Raw genomic sequence first — 18,634 nt, forward strand, 5'->3', positions numbered from 1 at the left:
CCGTGGGAGGCCCAGGGGCCAGGCCCAGGGTTGGGTTCCCCACAGGAATGGCATGATGCTGTTGCTGCCCCATCCAGGTGCTCAGTTAAATAGAATCACAGAATCCCAGGGTTGGAAGGGACCTCAGGAGGTCATCTAGTCCAACCCCCTGCTCAAAGCAGGACCAAGCCCCAATTTTTGCCCCAGATCCCTAAATGGCCCCCTGAAGGATTGAACTCACAACCCTGGGTTTAGCAGGCCCATGCTCAAACCACTGAGCTATCCCTGCTGCCAGCTGCCTCCACAGCTGGATCTGGGCCCGCTGCCCTTGCAGCTGTAGGGTGGAATTTGGGAGCTGGGGGCATCAGACACGCTGAGCTAGCGCCCGGCAGCCTCTCTAGCCCTCTGGCTTATGCTGGGCTCCGGGGCCCATTGGAGAGCGCCTGCTACAGCATAATGGCCTTGGCTGTTGGGGCCCCGGGGCCCGCTCGCTGTGGGGGCTCCCTCCCGGGTGTGTGCCCGGACCCTGCACCCAGTCCCCCGCTGGGTAGCAGCACCTCTGCCTGTGAGACAATTCCTCGTTCCCAAATTCTCTCTGGCCCTGGACTGGGTGTGCCGGTCACGTCCTGCTGTTATTAGAACAAACGTGGCTGGGGTGTTACTGGTTAAAACTTACCCAGAGAGGCAGTGGCCTTGAATCCATCGGGGGGGGGGGGGGGCCCATCTGGGAAAGGGCCATTTCTCTGGGGTCTCTTTGGGGGCCCCAGAGCTGGGAGCACGGAGCCAATGGGGAAATAGACCCTAGGGTTAGGACGAGGCAGAGTGAGTGCCACCTCTGGGAGGCAGGGAGGGGACCTCCCCAAGCAGAGAGGAAGGTGGGGGCTGGGGCGATGGGCATGCATGTACAATCCCCTGAAGCCTACGTGGGGGCCTGGGGCACCTCTTAGCTGAGCACGATGAAGATACTGAATAGCATCGGACCTGACCCCCCACTCCATGACAATGCAATTGCTTTTTGCCTTCTGTTGGTCCTGATCCCTTTAACAAGGCTGAGGTAGGTTTGGGGCAAATTTAAGCATTCAGCTGCACTTCAACAACCCAAAAGCAGCTTGCTCAGCCCCAGCCCCTGAGTCTCATGCCCCCAGCATGCAGGCCCCCCCCGTTCCCCCCACATGCTCCGCCTGACCCTCCCAACAGCAGATCCACATACCCCCCCCGCCGGTCCGCCTTCACCCCATGCAGAGCCTGTGGGAGGAGCTGGGGTCTCGCAGGCCCACCTGAATTGTGAGCACAATTGTGGAAATGTGGGTAAAGGTTCGGAAATAGTCACTAATCCCCTGTAACAACCGACATTACGAAAAGGGAGCCAGCCAGCCTGCACTGGGCCAAACAAACAGGGCTCCAGCTCCAAGCCAGGAGCCCACGTCTCATGACCTAGAACTGGAGCCGGGAATCGATGGACCAGAACTGGGGGGTTGGCAATTAGGTCTGATAACGAGAGGAGGGGGCTGTGCCACTCTCAGGGCCGTACAGAGAAGGCTGCGGGATCCAAAGGGCCGGGAACTGGTGGAGTGAAAGGAGCGAGCTTCCGCATCAGAACTGCCCCCCAGCCTCCTGTGACCCCAGGACCCATCTTGAGCCCATTGGGCCTTCATTGCCCTGCTCCTGAGACATGCCCAGGCCAGAGGACACGGCTGCCCCCGCTGGTGCTGGCTCAAGCCCAACCACCACCCGGGATGCGAATCCTGGGTTCCTGCTGTCACCCCATTCCCTCGGACGCCTCCTGTCACCCCATTTCCGTGGGCTCCCGCTGTCACCCCATTCCCTTGGGCACCTCCTATCATCCCATTTCCGTGGGCTCCCACTGTCACACCATTCCTTTGGGCAGCCTTATCCTTCCCCACCTTAGCGCTTTGCTCTCTCTCTTGCCTTCTGTTCAGTGCCTGGCTCTCTCGCAGCTGAGCCTGTGACCGGAGTGGCCGTGGATAGCAACGCCCTCGCCAGCCCAATGCTGGGACAGGTTTGCCAGGGCTGGGCCTGGCTTGCTCCAGCAGACAGGCTGCAAGCGAGACTCACCGGCGTTTTCTCTCCGGGCTGGTCTTTCCTTGTGTGTGTCTGCCATGCTCTGTCCTCAAGGAGGAAGGGCCAAACTAATGGCAGCTCCAGCCCATTCTCTTTGCCCCACAGAAAGCCACTGATCACCAGCTCTGTTGCTCGCTAAGAGACTGCCAGATGGGAGAGAGTTTTAGGAGAACCCCCCTGCCAGTGCGAAGAGGAGCACGGGCTGCTGGTGAACTAAAAGCCAGACTGAATACTTTACGTTTCAAAGGCTACAACTGGTTAGCGCTCTTTTCGGTAGCTTTAATCGAAGGCTAAGGAGATGTTTGCTGGGACATCAGCCCCATATGGGCTCAGCAAGGCGGGGTCTCTGGACTGGAACCCTGAACCGAGTGGAACTGCTTAGCACTGGGCAGCGATGGGGTCCCGTTAACGGCACAGACCCTGTGGGCTCGTTTATTCCAGCTGAATTAACCCACCTCCGCAGAGCACCTTCCCCTCACCCACTCGCACAGGGCCCCCCGTGGCACCCTTCCCCCACCAGGGCCTGGAGCCTCCCCCTCCCACCAGGGGTCGCGCCCTGGCTTGTCGCTGCCGGGCCTGGGACTGCCAGGCCCTAGTCATGGAGTCTCTGGTGGCGGATGAGTGCCGAGCTCTGGCTGAAGCCGGTGCCGCACTCGTGGCAGGTGAAGGGCCGCTCCCCGGTGTGGACGTGCTGGTGCCGGAGCAGCGCGGAGCTGACAGCGAAGCGGCGCCCGCACTCGGCGCAGCGGAAGGGCGCCTCCCCGGAGTGCCTGCGGCGGTGCTGGCGGAGGGTGGCCCGGGCAGCGAAGGCGGCCCCGCAGTCCCGGCAGGGGAAGGGGCGCTGGCCGGCGTGCAGGCGCTGGTGGTGCTGCAGGGTGGCGGCCCGGGTGAAGCCCTTGCCGCAGTCGGAGCACTCGAAGGGGCGCTCGCCCGTGTGCAGCCGGCGGTGCTGGATCAGCGCGGTGGCCTGGGCGAAGCGCTCCCGACACTGCCCGCAGCGGAAGGGGCGCTCGCCGGTGTGGGTGCGGCAGTGGGCCGCCAGGTGGGCGCTGCGGGCGAAGGCGGCCCCGCAGTCCTGGCAGGCGAAGGGGCGCTCGCCGGTGTGGGAGCGCTGGTGGCGCAGCAGGTTGGAGCTCTGGCTGAAGCCCCGGCCGCACTCGGCGCAGCGGAAGGGGCGCTCCCCGGTGTGGGACTGGCGGTGCCGGGCCAGGTCGGCTTTGGTGCCGAAGCGCCGGTCACAGTCGCCGCAGTGGAAGGGGCGCTCCCCGGTGTGGGTGCGACGGTGCTGCACCAGGTTGGCATTCTGGGTGAAGCGCTTGCCACACTCAGCGCAGGCAAAGGGGCGCTCCCCGGTGTGGGTCCGCTCGTGCTTCACCAGGCGGGCGCTCACAGCGAAGCCGCGGCCACATTCGGCGCACACGTAGCGCTGCTGAGCTCCTCGGGGCTGGGGGACTGGCTCAGCGGGGGTCTCTGGCTGCTGCCTAGAGCCGCTTCTCCTTCCCGACCGGCGCAGGCTCCTGACCCGCTCTGAGCGCTGGCAAACGTCCAGCTGGGCTCCTCTGGGTGCCCCATCCAGCTGGGCAGCCCCCTCCTCGCTCGCCCGGTCATCTGCTGAGACACAGATGTGAGTAGCTCCCTGCACCGGGGCAAAGGGACCCTGCGGGTGGGAGTGCGTGTCACTAATAAACCTCTGTTTGTCGGGCTGGGAACCAGGGTCTGACCCCCAAACCCACCCATGGGGAGGGCAGAGTGTCCAGTTCTGCTGCATATCCTGGCTGAGCCCTAGAGACAACACGGGGTGGGGGGTTCCCCCAGCGCTAGTGGGGCCGTATCACAGGCCAGGTGAATACAGATGGGTCATGCTGGGAGCTTTGCAGCAGCTTTGGGGCCATTCCGCGCCAGAGCTGGGTTAAGCCCTTCCTCACCTGGGCTGGCACCACGTGGCATCTCCCCTTCCTCACAGCCCTGGGGATCCGGGACCTGCAGCTCCTCCCTGCACTCCATCTGGGAGTTGAGGGCAGCCTGGGACAGGGGAAGGAGATGGGAGAGGTCAGGGTTTAAGCTGGATTCTCACGGCCCCGGCCCCATCTCCAAGCCCCGTTCTCCCTGGACACAACGGTTCTAGATTCTGCGTGTCTGGCAAAAGGCTCAGTCACCATATTGCACTGCAGCCCCCAGCTCTTCCCAGTGAGGGAGCCCCTGGGGTAGCCGTTGACCACCTGAGACAGGGCCCTCTCCCCAGTCACGCCTTCACCAAGAGAAGGGACTCACCATGCTGCTCCCCGACGTGTCACGAAGGCAGGTCACGCTACCGAGGCTGGGAGAGGCCTGTCGAGAAATAACAGCGTCAGAGCCTGGGGAATCTCCAGGGGAGCAGCATCCAGGGCCGCAGGGACACTGGCAGCCGAGCCCTCGGGAACTGCCCCAGGCCGGGAAACAAAACCCAGGGAGTTAAGGCCAGTTCAAACCTCCCCACTTTCCGCTCCACATGCCAGGCTAGACGAGCTGGTCCCATGGCCCCGTCCGGCCTCACACTCAACCAGAGGTTGCTTTGGTTTCATTCGAGAGTATTTCATAACAATCTCACTTTTTCCTTCAGCTTCTGGAACGGGGTCGGAGCCCCCGGGCAGTGCATGAGGGGTACATCCCACACACCTGCACGGAGCCTCCAGGAAGGCAGCCAGGCTGCATTTGGAGACTCCAAGCCCACCGCTACCCCTGGCCGTCCGTTCAGGGGTTTATCATCTCATGGCACTTGGACACTACACTGTTGCCAGTTAACCCAGAGGCATCTGCCCAACCTCTCAGCCCTGGGGAGCCACGACCCGACCCGGGGCTCTTCCACCCAGGAAGTCAGGGCAGCCTGGGGGGCGGGGTCCCGCTGGGGGGGAAGGAGACAGGCGTCTCCCATGGCACCATCCCTGTCCTGGGGGAGAGCCAGACCCTCTCGGGGGCAGGGAGGCTGTGCCCGGGCGGGGATCCGGGGAGGCCCCTCTGCTGGGGGGCGGGGGACAGAGGGCAGTGCCCAGCCCCTCTGTGACAGCAGGGAGAATCTCCCGCAGAGGCTGCAGCCGCCCCCCCCGCCTAGTGCAGGAAGCCCGGCCCCGATCCCCTGCTCGATCCCGGGCGCCGCCCCCCGCGACTCCCCCAGTTACCGGGGCCCCCGGGCTGGCGCCGCGTCCCCTGCGCTCGCCCCGCGGGGCCCCGGGCGCAGCCGGCTCGGTGCGCGCTGGGCGGAGCGGGACGTGGGGCAGCGAGCGCCGCCGCCTGCGCTCCGGAGCCAGCCCCCTCTGGCGGCGCCTGCTCCCGGCCGGGCCCTGCCCAGACCAGCCCCGAAGAGTGAGGGGGCCTGGGGATGTTACCGGCCCCCTGACCAGCCCCCCAGAGAGGGGTCTGCCTCGGCTGTGTCGCAATCTGGCTCTATTTGGGGGCCCTATCCCTGGGGGGCTGGGGCGTGTGGGGGGCTGCTGTCTGAACCCCGCGGCTGACATCTCGCCCCCATTCTGCTGGTTGCTGCAGACACTGACCGAGATCCGGGCCCCCCATGACACCAGGTGCTGCAGAGCCCCTCCCCCCCACAGCTCCGGGAGGGACAGATGATCCAGCTCAGTAATTGCTGGTGCTGAACGAAAGCAGTTTTGTCAGGCTTTGCAGCCCCCCACCCCCTCTTATGATCAGACTCCCCAGCTGGTTATGAGCAGGGTTTGGGGCCAGGTTTCCAGACCCGGAGTGCTCCGTGTCCGAGTTAATGCCGACTCCCGCTTGTCGAATGACAGTGAGGAGTTGGAATTATTTACTCACAGGTTCCACCAGAGATTAGTACAGGACTGCGCAGAGCCACGGGCTAGCTCAGCACCCTGTGACGGCAGATCCAGAGCGGCTGGGGCTCGGACTCCTTTGCTGCACTTGGAGGGATGCCTGGTTTCATTCCCCAGCTCAGTTCCAAGACCAGTGTCAAAAAGACCCTCTGCCAAAAGAAACATATATTCTGATGTCATAGCAGCTATACATGCTCAGTTTACCTGGTTTATGGGTGAAGGCAGGATTATTTACAGTCGAGAGGACTAATAATTCTTCAAGATAATAACGTTCACTGGCTCGCTCTTCCCCCCTAATCAGTCTTCCCTGTTGATTCCCTAATAGAAAACATCTGCTGGAACAATCCTCCCTTATCAATTTCCCAGGTTTATATATGCTTATGTAAGCAGGATCGATATCTATGTGAAGGGGATGGTTCCTCAAAGTAACTGGAGTTTTATAGACACAGGGAAGCCACAGATTGTTAGCTATAGTCTAACACACAGAATTCCCGAATGGGAACCTACTCAATGTGCAGCGGCAGGCAAAGTTAACAGAGTGTTGGGAAGCATTAGGAAAGGGATTGATAACAAGACAGAAAATATCATATTGCCTCTATATAAATCCATGGTACTCCCAAATCTTGAATACCGTGTGCAGATGTGGTCACCCCATCTCAAAAAAAGATATATTGGAATTGGAAAAGGTTCAGACAAGGGCAACAAAAATTATTAGGGGTATGGAACGGCTTCCGTATGAGGGGAGATTAAGAAGACTGGGACTTTTCAGCTTCAAAAAGAAACAACTAAGCGGGGAATAGGATAGAGGTCTATAAAATCATGACTGGTGTGGAGAAAGTGAGTAAGGAAGTGTTATTTACTCCTTCTCATAACACACGAACTAGGGGTCACCCAATGAAATTAATAGGCATCAGGTTTAAAACAAACACAAGGAAGTATTTCTTCATACAACACACAGTCAACCTGTGGAACTCTTTGTCAGAGAATGTTGTGAAGGCCAAGACTGTAACAGGGTTCAAAAAAGAACTAGATACATTCAGGGAGGATAGGTCCATCAATGGCTATTAGCCAGGATAGGCAGGGATGGTTTGCATCTTGGACCAGATCTTGTGCTCCACATTCCCTCTGAAGCACCTGGCCCTGGCTACTGTCAGAAGACAGGATACTGTGTTAGATGGACCTTTGGTCTGACCGAGGATGGCCATTCTTATGTTCTTATTGATCAAGGTTACTTATCGGTCAAGAACCAGTGTTCTGGGCCTCACAATTCACACATACTCTTTGTTAATATCCCAGAGATTCTAAAGAATAGTTAATATATAAATGAATCAAATATACATAAAGAAAAGGCCTAAAAGGGTGAATATTTACTAACAGTATATAGCTAGAGCAGCATATGGGGTTAGGCAGCACAAGGGGTGTAGGGCGGTGGATTTATCGGCAGAGGGAGGATGTATGGGGATGGATAGGGTCAAAGGGGTTTGCAGTGGTGGCTGGTCTCAGTGCAATGTCAGCCCTAGGGCACTCACAGGGTTCTGGGGGGTCAGAGGCCTGGTCTCCTGTGAAATCCAATGGGGCTGGAGCCCCGCCCTCGCACTGCCCACTCCGGCAGAGTTTCACTGCCAGCCCCAGCTCCCAGAGTCCTGCGATCCCGCCTCTCGGCACAAGCACAGATCAGGGCTGTGGGGGACGCCTGACAACCCGCCGCAGACAGGCACAGCCGGCCGGCTCAGCCCCTGACAGCAAACCCCCCCCCCCACGTGACCTTACAGTGACCTGGCGTTTGGGGCTGGGGCTGGGGCTTGGCCAGGCTGCCTCTCCCTGTGCCCCGCCTCGCTGCAAGGCGGCCACCCGCCCTCTCCCCTGGCAAGGGCTGCAGCCCCGCCGCCCTGGGAGCAGGGCATGCTGGGAGATGTAGTTCTGCGCAGCATGGCCAGGACAGCAGCCGAGCAGCCTGCTGGGACATGCATCCAGAACCTGTGACAGGGCACGATGGGGGATTCCCTTGGGCGCAGGGAATGCTGGGAGATGCAGCTCTTACTGAGCATGATGCATGCTGGGAGATTCCGCTGGGGCACAAGGCGTGCTCGGAGATGCACCGCCCACTTGAGGCCGGGCATGCCGGGAGATGCGTCTCCAGCGGGAGTGATGCATGCCGGGAGAGTCCTCTTGGGCGCGGTGCATGCTGGGAGATGTAGTCCTGAGGTGCTCAGCGCCTACACAGGCAGAGTTTGAACCAGGTGCAGAGAAGCAGTATCTGTTCAGGGGCCCCTGTTGTGGGATAACTGTGCAGCAGCCCTCCCACCCTTGCTCAGGGCAGGGAGGTCCCCAGCATGGCTCCTGCCCTCTGCCCCCTCCCCCCCAAGCCCTGGGGCTAGACAGGGCTGTGATACCCTGACCTGGGCGTGCGGGGGACACCGAAATACACTAGCAATAATGCACACCCCAAATCTGGGCTCTGGGCTCTTTCTGAGCGGTTTGGCATGGAAAGCTAGCATTGGAGGGTATCAGTTACCCAAGAAAGAATTTTCTGTAGTATCTGCCTGGTGAATCTTGCCCATATGCTCAGGGTTTAGCTGATCGCCATATCTGGGGTCGGGAAGGAATTTTCCTCCAGGGCAGATTGGAAGAGGCCGTGGAGGTTTTTTGCCTTCCTCTGTAGCATGGGGCACGGGTCACTTGCTGGAGGATTCTCTGCTCCTTGAGGTCTTTAAATCACAATTTGAGGACTTCAATAGCTCAGACATAGGTGAGAGTTTTTCGCAGGAGTGGGTGGGTGAGATTCTGTGGCCTGCGTTGTGCAGGAGGTCAGACTAGATCATCATAATGGTCCCTTCTGACCTTAGTATCTATGAATCTATCTATGAATCAGCTGAGCACACGCCCAGTGGATGCAGGATGGGCTCACAGACCAAACTCTGAGCAGCAGTGGACAAGCTCCATAAAATGCGGTGGTCTCTAGTGAGGTTCTGTGGGGATCGTGCCAGCCCTGGTGCAATTCACCATGATCTCCATTGACGCAGAAATCAGTGTAAGCTCACCACTGAGAAAATTAGTGGAGAACCCAAGTATCGGCAGGGTGGAGGACAGGGTATACAGAGCCATCTGGACTGCTCGGGAAAATGACCTAATTCAAACAAAATGCATTTTAATCCAGCCCAGTGCAAAGTGACACATCAAGGCCAAAGGAAACCCCTACCAACTGGGGGAATGAGTCCTGGACAGCAGCCGCCCTGGAAAGGACTGAGGGGGCACAAAAAGCAAGACACTCGCCATGAGCTCCCAGAGCGATGCTGTGGCACAAGAGCTAAGGGGAGGCGCGGATGTATAAACAGGGTGGTGAGCGGGAAGAGGGTGGTGACGGTACCTCTGTGTAGGTCACTGGGTTGAGATGGATACTGGAGCACCGGGCCTCCAGCCCTGCTCTGGTGGCCACATTGGACACGGATGTGGAGGGTGCAGAGCAGAGCCACACAATAACTGGAGGGGCCTGGAGACAGGCCTGCCAGGGAGAGGCCCATCCCAAAGCAGACAGAGCGGAGACCTGATCACAGTGTCCAAGGCCCAGCCCAGGGCAGAATCCCCCAGGCCGGAGAAGGGCAGAAGAGGCGGTGGCTGGCAGCGGAAGCCAGACCGAGCCAAAGCAGAAATAAGGCACCGGGTCCCCCAGTGTGGGTCAGGAGCCCCCAAGGGCAGGGCGGGTGGGACGAATCCGCCGCCGCCCGCACCGCTGCTCGGCTCCAGGGGCCCGGCGCCAGGCGCTGGCTGAGCTCGCAGCCCGGCCGGGAGCAGGCGCCGCCAGAGGGGGCTGGCTCCGGAGCGCAGGCGGCGGCGCTCGCTGCCCCACGTCCCGCTCCGCCCAGCGCGCACCGAGCCGGCTGCGCCCGGGGCCCCGCGGGGCGAGCGCAGGGGACGCGGCGGCAGTCCGGGGTCCGGTAACTGGGGGAGCCGCGGGGGGCGGCGCCCGGGATCGAGCAGGGGATCGGGGCCGGGGCCCCTGTGCGCGGGGAGCCGTGGGGGCCCATCTGCCCGCGGGGCGGCCGGGGCTCGGGGCTGCCTAGGGAGCGATGGTGCATGGGGTGAGGGGTGTGGGTGTGAGAAATCCCGGCCCAGCCAGAGGGGACGTGCATGTGCCCGCCGGTGCAATGATGTGTTGATGTCCCCAAGTGGGGTGTGAGGGGGGGTCTCCCCTGCACAGTTGTGGGGTGGGGGGTGCTGCGGGGAGTGGTGGCCCCGGCTGGGCCCCGTTTTACCCTCCTTCACTGGCCTCTGCTCTTGTTCTTTCCTTTGAAGTAGCAGGCGCTGTCCAGCGTCGCAGCCCCGATACCAGGCTAGATGGGCCCCTGCTCTTACTGGGCCTGGCAGGTCCTGAGCAGCAGCTTGTGCATCCCACAGGTGAACCCATGTGTGTACCTGGCTGGGGGGGGGGGGGGGCTTTCCATGGTTGTGGGGATCTGTCCTCATGGGCGGGGGCAGTGAATATGCAGAAGTACCCATCGCTCCGGGGGGGGGGGGGGACAGGAGTGGAGGAGATGTGGGGGGCTGGAGGGAGTGGGGAGCAGAGGGGGGGAGAGCAGCCAGGACTGAGTGTGGGAATCTTGTTGTTTCAGAGCCTGGACGCGCAGGGCGGTGGCCAGGGGCACCTGCCAGGCAGAGCCCAATGCAGCGACCCAATGCAGGAAGACATGCAGGAGCCCAAGTTCACAGCTGCTGTGAGTGAGAAGCCCATTCCTCTCCGTTAGCAGGAGCTTTGCGGGTTCTGGAGGGCAGGGAGCGGTGTCAGAGCCAGAGGCGGCTGGAGACCAGCCCCGCTGGGCCCCTGAATGCTCGAGAGAGACTGTCCCGTTGCCCCTCGTTCCCGGTGGAAGGAGATTCTGAGACACTGACATGGTCAAAACATGCACCTAGGGCTGCGCCGCATTCCGAATGCACCGGCCCTGGCACCACTGTATGCTGCAGTTCTGGCTGGATCACCCTTGCAGAGCTTTCTGTCTCCTCCAGAGAGGGACGTGACTGGCTCGTGGGGGAGTCTTTGCACCTCCTTCAGCCCTTTCCTGCTAGAGCAAAGAGCTCCCAGAAATCTCCCCGTGGCAATGCTCGGCTGCCCAGCACAGTGCTCTGTAGCTCCAGCGAACCGTCCTGGTCAGACAGTTCTCAAGCTGCATCGGGAAACTAGGTAAGATGTTTGCCCCGCTGCTCCAGCCTCCCACCCCCCGGTGGTTAGAAACCACCTTCTCCTTCCAGCCTGCATTTACTCCTGCCCGTTTATCCCCATTCGTTTGTGTGCCAACGCTGTCCCTTAGCATCAGGAGCTCTTCTTCCTCCCTGGTGGTTTGGGTGCCAGCCACTCGCTTTACCAGCTGGGAGTTGAGATTTCCTTCCAGACCCTTGGTAAAGGTCCTGAGCAGCATTGTGCCAGGAACAGATCCCCGCAGGCCCCCACTGGAACCATCCCTCCTTGCATGAGGGTTTCTCCATTGGCTGCTGTTCTCTGAGATCTGCTCGGCTGGGTCCCTGGTGCTGGCATTGCAGACATGAGGAGGAATCGCAGAGCTGCCGAAGGGGCTGGGATGTGCCCACCTCCCAGTTGGTAAAATAATAAGAACTGAGGGCCGGATTCTAAAGAGATCTGGGCACCTGAGAAGCGGATAAAAGCACCCACTAGTCCCCTGTTAGCTTTTTAGGTGTCCAAACAGCTGTCAGTCTGGACCTGGGTGTCTAAACCCCATGAGCCACAGTGAATCAGGACTTGCAGCCCTTTGCAAATCTCACAGTGCCGACATTCTGAGAGTTACTGGTGGCTGTGACTCCCAGAGCGAGTGTCCCAATCCCTTAGGCTGCTCTGACGCTGCCCTTTTCCACCCCCTGAGGTTCCCGTTCTCCCTGGCACAGGGATGGATTAATCTCTGGATTTACTCTGTGTCCCAGCAGGCAACAGAGCCATGAGTGAGAGCGAGGAGGGGGCTCCCCAGACAGATGGAGCCATGAGTGAGAGCGAGGAGGGGGCTCCCCGGACAGATGGAGCCATGAGTGAGAGCGAGGAGGGGGCTCCCCGCCTGGACAGGATCGGGCCGGAGAGCGCGGAGGGGGCTGGGACAGAGGAGCTGCCGGGGGACGCTTGGTGGAGCCAGCAGCAGATGGAGGGGCAGCGGGGTACCGGCCGCTTCGAGGTGGGACCGACAATCTGTGCCGAGTGCGGGGAGAGCTTTGGGGATGACGTGGCCCTGCTGGCCCACCGGGGGACGCCCTGCAGAGGCGCGGCGGTGAAGCCGTTTGGCTGCTCCGGTTGTGGGCGGCGGTTCAGCCGCAGCTCCAACCTGCTGCGCCACCAGCGGGTGCACACGGGCGAGCGCCCCTTCGCCTGTGCTGACTGCGGCCGGCGCTTCAGCCAGAGCGCCCACCTGGCCAAGCACCAGCGCCTGCATGGCGCCGCGGGGCTCCCCACCCCGCCGGCGGAACGCAGCTACAGCCGCAGCCCCGAGTTCCTGCGGTTCCAGCGGGCCCACGCCGGGCAGCGCCCCTTCGCCTGCCCCGACTGCGGCAAGCGCTTCAGTGCGGGCTCCTCCCTGGTGCAGCACCAGCGCATCCACACGGGCGAGCGCCCCTTCCCCTGCCCCGACTGCGGCAAGCGCTTCCTGCGGGCCCCGGACCTGGCCCTGCACCGGCGCATCCACACGGGCGAGCGCCCCTTCCCCTGCCCCGACTGCGGCCGGCGCTTCATCCGTGGCCCCGACCTGGCGCTGCACCGGCGCACCCACACCGGGGAGCGCCCCTACCAGTGCGGCCAGTGCGGGCGCCGGTTCAGCCGCGGGCCCGGCCTCCTGCTCCACCAGCGCACCCACACCGGGGAGCGCCCCTACCAGTGTGCCCAGTGCGGCCGCCGGTTCAGCCGCAGGTCCAACCTGGGCCGCCACCTGGCCATCCACAGCACGCTGCGGAGGGACCCCACCCCAGGGGGAGAGCCCAGTGCAGAGACCCTCAGGCGGCAGGGAATCCCTGTGGAGGGGGAGGAGTCCCGAGGGCTGAAGGGGCGGAGCTCGGAGCCTGTGACTCAGCAGGGAATCCCTGCGGAGGGGGAGGAGTCCCGAGGGCTGAAGGGGCGGAGCTCGGAGCCTGTGACTCAGCAGGGAATCCCTGCGGAGGGGGAGGAGTCCCGAGGGCTGAAGGGGCGGAGCTCGGAGGCTGTGACACAGCAGGGAATCCCTGCCGAGGGGGAGGAGTCCCAAAGGTGGGAGGGGCGGAGCTCAGAGGCTGTGATCCCTGCAGAGGGGGAGGAGTCCCAAGGGCTGAAGGGGTGGAGCCCAGGCTCCCTGGTGGCTCCCCTCGGGAAGCGCCACGGCTGCCCGGACTGTGGGAAGGGCTTTGCCCAGCGCTCCCATCTGCTGGTTCACCAGCGGGTGCACACCGGAGAGCGCCCCTTCCCCTGCCTGGAGTGCGGCAAGCGCTTCAGGCAGAGCTCGGTGCTGGCCCGGCACCGGCGCACCCACACGGGCGAGCGCCCCTTCGCCTGCGGGGACTGTGGCCGGTGCTTTGCGGAGAGCGCGGTGCTGCTCCGGCACCGGGCCGTGCACTCCAACGAGCGCCCCTACTGCTGCATGGACTGTGGCCGTGGCTTCAGCCTCCGCGCCAACCTCCTCCAGCACCGGCGGCTCCACGCCCGGCGCCCCCACGTCTGCACTGACTGCAGCAAGGCCTTCAGTGAGGCCGCAGCCCTGGCCGCCCACCGCAGCACCCGGCATGGGGCCGGCAAGCCCTTCACCTGCACCGGCTGCGGCAAGCGCTTTGGCCGCAGCTCCACGCTGGCTCGGCACCGGCGCATCCATGCTGAAAGGCCCCATGAATGTGCCCGCTGTGGCCACAGATTTGGGGAGAGCGCCGAGCTGGCGCAGCACCTGCGGGTGCACAGCGAGACCCCCTACGAGTGTGCCCGATGTGGGGAGCGCTTTGCCCAGAGCCACACACTGATCTCACACCAGGCCATCCATGCCGCGCCAAGCCGCGGCCAGAGCCACACTACCCATTCCCACCAGTCCCCCCTTGCCAAGCATGGGGACAGCGTCCTGCCCAAGTCCCCAGCTGTGTCCCACCAGAGACTCCACACCGGATAGGAGCCAGGACAGAGCCCTGGAGTCCTGACTCCCAGCACCCCCCCAGCAACCCATTAGACCCCATGGCCCTCCTAGAGCCAGGGATAGAACCCAGGAGCTCTGCTCTGACCCACTAGACCAGGGGCGGGCAAAATTTTTGGTCTGAGGGCCACCTTGGGTTTTGGAAATTGTATGGAGGGCCGGTTAGGGGAGGCTGTGACCCCACCCCCGTTCACCCCCCCTTGCTTCTTGCCCCCTGATGGGCCCCTCCCCCAGGACCCCTGCCCCATCCACTCCCTGTCCCCTGACCGCCCCCGGAACCCCTGCCCCTGACTGCCCCCCCCCCCCCCCGCCCCATCCAATCCCCCCTCCTTCCTGACTGCCGCCCCTGGACCCCTGCCCCCATTCAAACCCCCCTCCCCCCATTCCCCACCCTCTGACCTCCCCAATCCCATCCACAGCCCCGCCCCCTGACCACCACTGCGAACTCCCCTGTCCTCTATCCAGCCGCCGCTGCTCCCTGCCCCCTTACCGCCTAGAGCATCGCACCGGTGTAGCGTAGTAAATTGCTCCCTGTAACTGCTACCAGGAGCTCATTCCTACGCGGAGCAGTTTAATACACTACACCGGCAGCATGGCGCGCCGAGGCTGCGGGGTGTGGGGGTGGGGGGAACAGCAGGGGAGGGGCCGGGGGCTAGCCTCCTGGGCCAGGAGCTCAGGGGCTGGGCAGGAGGGTCCTGTTGGCCGTAGTTTGCCCACCTCTGCACTAAACCATGGGTGGGCAAACTACGGCCCGGGGGCTGCATCCGGCCCTTCAGATGTTTTAATCCAGCCCTTGAGCTCCAGCCAGGGAATGGGGTCAGGGGCTTGCCCCGCTCTGCATGTGCCGTGGCTCCATGTGGCTCCTGGAAGCAGCTGATATGTCCCCTCTCTGGCTCCTACACGTAGGGGCAGCCAGGGGGCTCTGCCCCTGCCCCAAGCGCCACCCCCGCAGCTCCCATTGGCTGGGAACAGGCCCATGGGAGCTGCAGGGATGGCGCCTGTGGATGGGGCGGCGTGCAGAGCCGCCTGGCTACCCCTACATGTAGGAGCTGGAGGGGGGACATGCAGCTGCTTCCAGGAGCTGCTTGAGGTAAGCGCTGCCTGGAGCCTGCATCCCTGACCCCCTCCCATGTCCCAGCCCCTCGGTCCCAGCATGCTCCTGCGCCCTGAATCCCTCATACCCAGTCCCACCCCAGAGCCTGCACCCCCAGCCAGAGCCCACACCACCCCCCCACACCCCTCAACCACCTGCCCCAGGCTGGAGCCCCGTCCCACACCCTGAACTCATTTCTGGCCTCTCCCCAGAGCCCACACCCCCCAGCCGGAGCCCTCACCCCCTCCTGCACCCCAACCCTCAGTTTCGTGAGCATTCATGGCCCGCCATACAATTTCCATACCCAGATGTGGCCCTGCCAAAAAGTTTGCCCACCCCTGCACTAGGCCCCACTCCTTCCCCAGAGCCAGGGATAGAACTGAGGGGTCCTGGCTCCCAACCCCCCCACTCTAACCCACTAGACCCCACACCTCTCCCAGAGCCAGGGGTAGAACCCAGGAGTCCTGCCTCCCAGCTCCCTGCTCTAATCACCTTGGAGCCTGGCTGAGGGGGCACATCTCTCCCTGCAGTGCTGTGGGGCTCCAGCCTTTTTGGACCTAAGGGGTGGACGGGCAGCTCCATCTGAGTGGGGTCCTTGGGGAACTGTACCTTCCAGAGGCTCATGTCTTGTGATACAGAGGCTGTTGGAGACACTGAATGAAGCAGGTCTATGTCACGAACCTTGTCTCTGAGTGATTGTTGGGCTCAGGATTCCTGGGTTCTCTCCCTGGCTCAGGGAGGGGGATGGGGGCTAGTGGGTTCGAGCAGGGGCAGTTTGGGAGCCAGGACTCCTTGGTTCTGATCTAGGAGGGGAGTAGGGTCTGATGGTTAGGGCTGGGGGACTGGGAATCAGGCCTACTGGTTGCCATGTCTCTAGACTGCGTGGGAGGCACATGGGATAAGTTACATGGATATAAAAAGAAACAGCACCCTGCTGGACTGAATGCACGGTGAGTGTCTCTGGGTGATGTGCTGCTGTGGTCCCTGGGAGATCCTCCCCCTCCCTCACTTTGGGCAAATCACGGCCCTGCTTCCTGCCTCAGTTTCCCAACCTGTAAAAGGGGGATAATGCTCTCGGCCCTGCTTGGTAAAGATGTGAGCATTAGGGCATGTGCCCACCATGATAGCTTAACTCTCTTGCCACTCGTTTTCACTGCTCTCCCCCAAAGGGCCATCGGGTGCCATGTCCAGCAATGGAGACCCCTGTGCCAGGCTCAGCGCCGTGGTTTGCTCCCCAGGTCTGGGCAAAAGCCCTTGGTAAAATCCCTAAACTTGGGGAAAAGCTGGGGCCTTTATAGCTTGGGGATCCCTTGGTCAAGTGACCCTAAATTGGGGTCCCTAACCCAGTCCTGCACCCCCATGAGACACCCCAAATCTGAGTAACGGTGCAGCGTTTAGGGCACTGGGAAGACTCAAGCCTTAAAGAGCAAGCTGGGCTTAGCCTGGCTGGGGTACAGGATACAGGACGCCCCCGAGCTGCAGGGCTGCGCTCGGGGGGATGGTCCCTTGAAGGAACCTTGCCTGGGTGCCGGCACCCACCCCCTGCACCCACTGTCTGGCAGGCGACCGCTGCCAGCTGGGCACTGACTAGCCAGGAGACACCGCCCTTCCCTGAGCCCAGGGCAGAGTTGCTTGCAGAGCCGGGACTCGGTGGGCGCGCGCCCTCCCCAACGTCGCCCCGTCTGGCTCGCTGCCCAGCGGAACTGAGATGGCGTTGCTGGTGCCAGCTTCACGCTGCGCACTTGGGAGCACAAGCCGGCCCAGTGTCAGCGTGCCAGCCAAGCAGTACTGACCCGGGGCTGGGCGGACGCCAGCTCTGCTATAGAAAGCCTCGGAGATAAGAGCCTACCGATAACATGCCAGCTGGGAGTTCTCCCCGCGCACTTGGCCTTTGGCACCTTGTAGCCAGCCCGAGACGGTAGCAGCAGCGAAATCTGTGGGGCAGTAATAGCCCCCCCCCACCTCCCCACCCCAATGGCCAGACACGTGCTCAGTGCCCAGTCTACGGCCAGCGAGAGCTTGGCTGGCAGCAGCATGCGCCGGACTTCTGCTACACTGAGGGGCTCACAGACTGTAGGCTACGCTTTGAGGGGGACAGAAGTCACCCCTCAGAATGCCTGCGGCCTGGCCCCAGAAGAGACCCGAGTGCTGCATGGCCGGCGGGGGGGGGGGGGGGGGGGGGGGCTATGTAGAGCAGCCAGCTCTTCCGTTCGAGGTGCTCGGTTTTGTTACTGGTTTTCCATGTGGCCGCTGCACACCCCCAGATCTCTGAGAGCCCACAGGTCTGTATCTGCTCCAGCCCCCGGTGGGAGCAAATGTGCTGGTGAGCTCTCAGACCAGACCTGGCCTTTGTCCTGCCCCTGTGACCAGCATCTCCCCGCAGCCACCACCCCCTGGGGGCCACTTCTTGTTCAATTCCCACCAGCACCTCATTAGCATTGGTCTAAGTATGCAAATCAGCACCCAGTGTAAGCCGCACAAGGGCAGTGAGGGAATGAGCATCTCCCTGCTCCTGGCTGGAGGAACCCACCTTTACCGGGCGGGTCGGCCGGCCGGGCTGAGCTGGGCAGTCTGCTCACATGGGAGCCATACATACAGCACACAATGGTGGTGACACCCAGCGGGCCACTGGAGCCCTCCCATGACACCTGTTAAGAACGGCCCTACTGGGTCAGAGCAAAGGTCCATCGAGCCAGTATCCTGTCTTCCGGCAGTGGCCAATGCCAGGTGCCCCAGAGGGAATGAACAGAACCATCAAGTGATCCATCCTGTTGCCCATTCCCAGCTTCTGGCAAACAGAGGCTGGGGACACCATCCCACCTAACACTCATTGATGGACCTATCCTCCATGAATGTATCTAGTTCTTTTTTGGACCCTGTTATAGTCTTGGCTGTCACAACATCCTCTGGCAAAGAGTTCCACAGGTTGAGGGCATTGTGTGAAGAAATACTTCCTTTCGTTTGTTTTAGACCTATTGCCTACTAATTTCATTGGGTGACCCCTAGTTCTTGTGTTATGAAGAGTAAATAACACGTCCTTATTCACTTTCTCCACACCAGCCATAACTTTATAGACCTCAATCACATCCCCCTTAGTCGTCTCTTTTCCAAGCTGAGAAGTCCCAGTCTCATTAATCTCTCTTCATACGGAAGCTGCTCCATACCCCTAATCATTTTTGTTGCCCTTTTCTGAACCTTTTCCAATTCCAATGTATCTTTTTTGATTTGGGGCGACTAGCTCTGCATGCAGTATTCAAGATGTGGGCGTACCAGTGATTTACACAGTGGCATATTTTCTGTCTTCTTATCTAGCCCTTTCTCAATCATTCTCTAATTCTGTTCACTTATTTGAGGGCCGCTGCACATTGAGTGGGTGTTTTCAGAGAACTATCCCCTGTGACTTCATTGGCGAAGTGCATTGTAGTTGCCAGACCCTAGGGAGCCCTGTGCCCCCCCTATGCCCCCGTGACCCCTGCCAGTTGGCCCCAGAGGGCCGAGGGTCCCACTTGCCTGCCTGGCCATCGCCCTCCCTT

The 18,634-nt window shown here is 61.7% G+C and overlaps 2 protein-coding genes across 13 annotated transcripts; one reads left to right on the forward strand and one right to left on the reverse strand.

Moving 5' to 3' along the window:
• Positions 1 to 2,319: 2,319 nt before the first annotated feature.
• LOC114022679 (zinc finger protein 239) lies at positions 2,320 to 7,674 on the reverse strand. Of its 12 annotated transcripts, none has more exons than XM_037915776.2 (5): positions 7,656 to 7,674; positions 5,863 to 6,028; positions 4,333 to 4,389; positions 3,987 to 4,083; positions 2,320 to 3,672 (listed from the first exon to the last, which is right to left on the reverse strand). In XM_037915776.2, the coding sequence occupies exons 3-5, from the start codon at positions 4,333 to 4,335 to the stop codon at positions 2,654 to 2,656; spliced, it is 1,119 nt and encodes a 372-aa protein (XP_037771704.1). In that variant the 5' UTR covers positions 4,336 to 4,389; positions 5,863 to 6,028; positions 7,656 to 7,674; the 3' UTR covers positions 2,320 to 2,653. The 12 variants fall into 12 exon arrangements, with proteins under 12 accessions (XP_037771704.1, XP_037771703.1, XP_037771706.1 ...); XM_037915775.2 differs by lacking the exon at positions 7,656 to 7,674 and adding an exon at positions 7,409 to 7,640; XM_037915778.2 differs by lacking the exons at positions 3,987 to 4,083; positions 7,656 to 7,674 and adding an exon at positions 7,409 to 7,640 and having other exon boundaries at positions 2,320 to 3,718.
• A 1,861-nt stretch (positions 7,675 to 9,535) lies between these two features.
• Positions 9,536 to 14,199, forward strand: LOC119567931 (zinc finger protein 497). Its single transcript, XM_043527026.1, has 4 exons — positions 9,536 to 9,809; positions 10,173 to 10,274; positions 10,490 to 10,591; positions 11,811 to 14,199. Exons 3-4 carry the CDS (start codon positions 10,540 to 10,542, stop codon positions 13,985 to 13,987), a joined length of 2,229 nt encoding a protein of 742 aa, XP_043382961.1. The 5' UTR covers positions 9,536 to 9,809; positions 10,173 to 10,274; positions 10,490 to 10,539; the 3' UTR covers positions 13,988 to 14,199.
• Positions 14,200 to 18,634: the final 4,435 nt, after the last annotated feature.

Source organism: Chelonia mydas, chromosome 13 (genome assembly GCF_015237465.2).
Source record: "Chelonia mydas isolate rCheMyd1 chromosome 13, rCheMyd1.pri.v2, whole genome shotgun sequence".
NCBI lineage: Eukaryota > Metazoa > Chordata > Testudines > Cheloniidae > Chelonia > Chelonia mydas.

What these genes read in the sequence shown, in the direction of transcription:
- LOC119567931 (XM_043527026.1), top strand. Translation starts at nt 10,540, where the DNA reads ATGCAGCGACCCAATGCAGGAAGACATGCAGGAGCCCAAGTTCACAGC. An exon ending in AGCCCAAGTTCACAGCTGCT is followed by an intron (nt 10,592 to 11,810) that starts GTGAGTGAGAAG and finishes GTGTCCCAGCAG; the next exon opens with GCAACAGAGCCATGAGTGAG.
- LOC114022679 (XM_037915777.2), bottom strand. Translation starts at nt 5,552, where the DNA reads ATGTCAGCCGCGGGGTTCAGACAGCAGCCCCCCACACGCCCCAGCCCC. An exon ending in GCGCCAGCCCGGGGGCCCCG is followed by an intron (nt 4,390 to 5,216) that starts GTAACTGGGGGA and finishes ATTTCTCGACAG; the next exon opens with GCCTCTCCCAGCCTCGGTAG. An exon ending in GCCACGTGGTGCCAGCCCAG is followed by an intron (nt 3,673 to 3,986) that starts GTGAGGAAGGGC and finishes TCTGTGTCTCAG; the next exon opens with CAGATGACCGGGCGAGCGAG.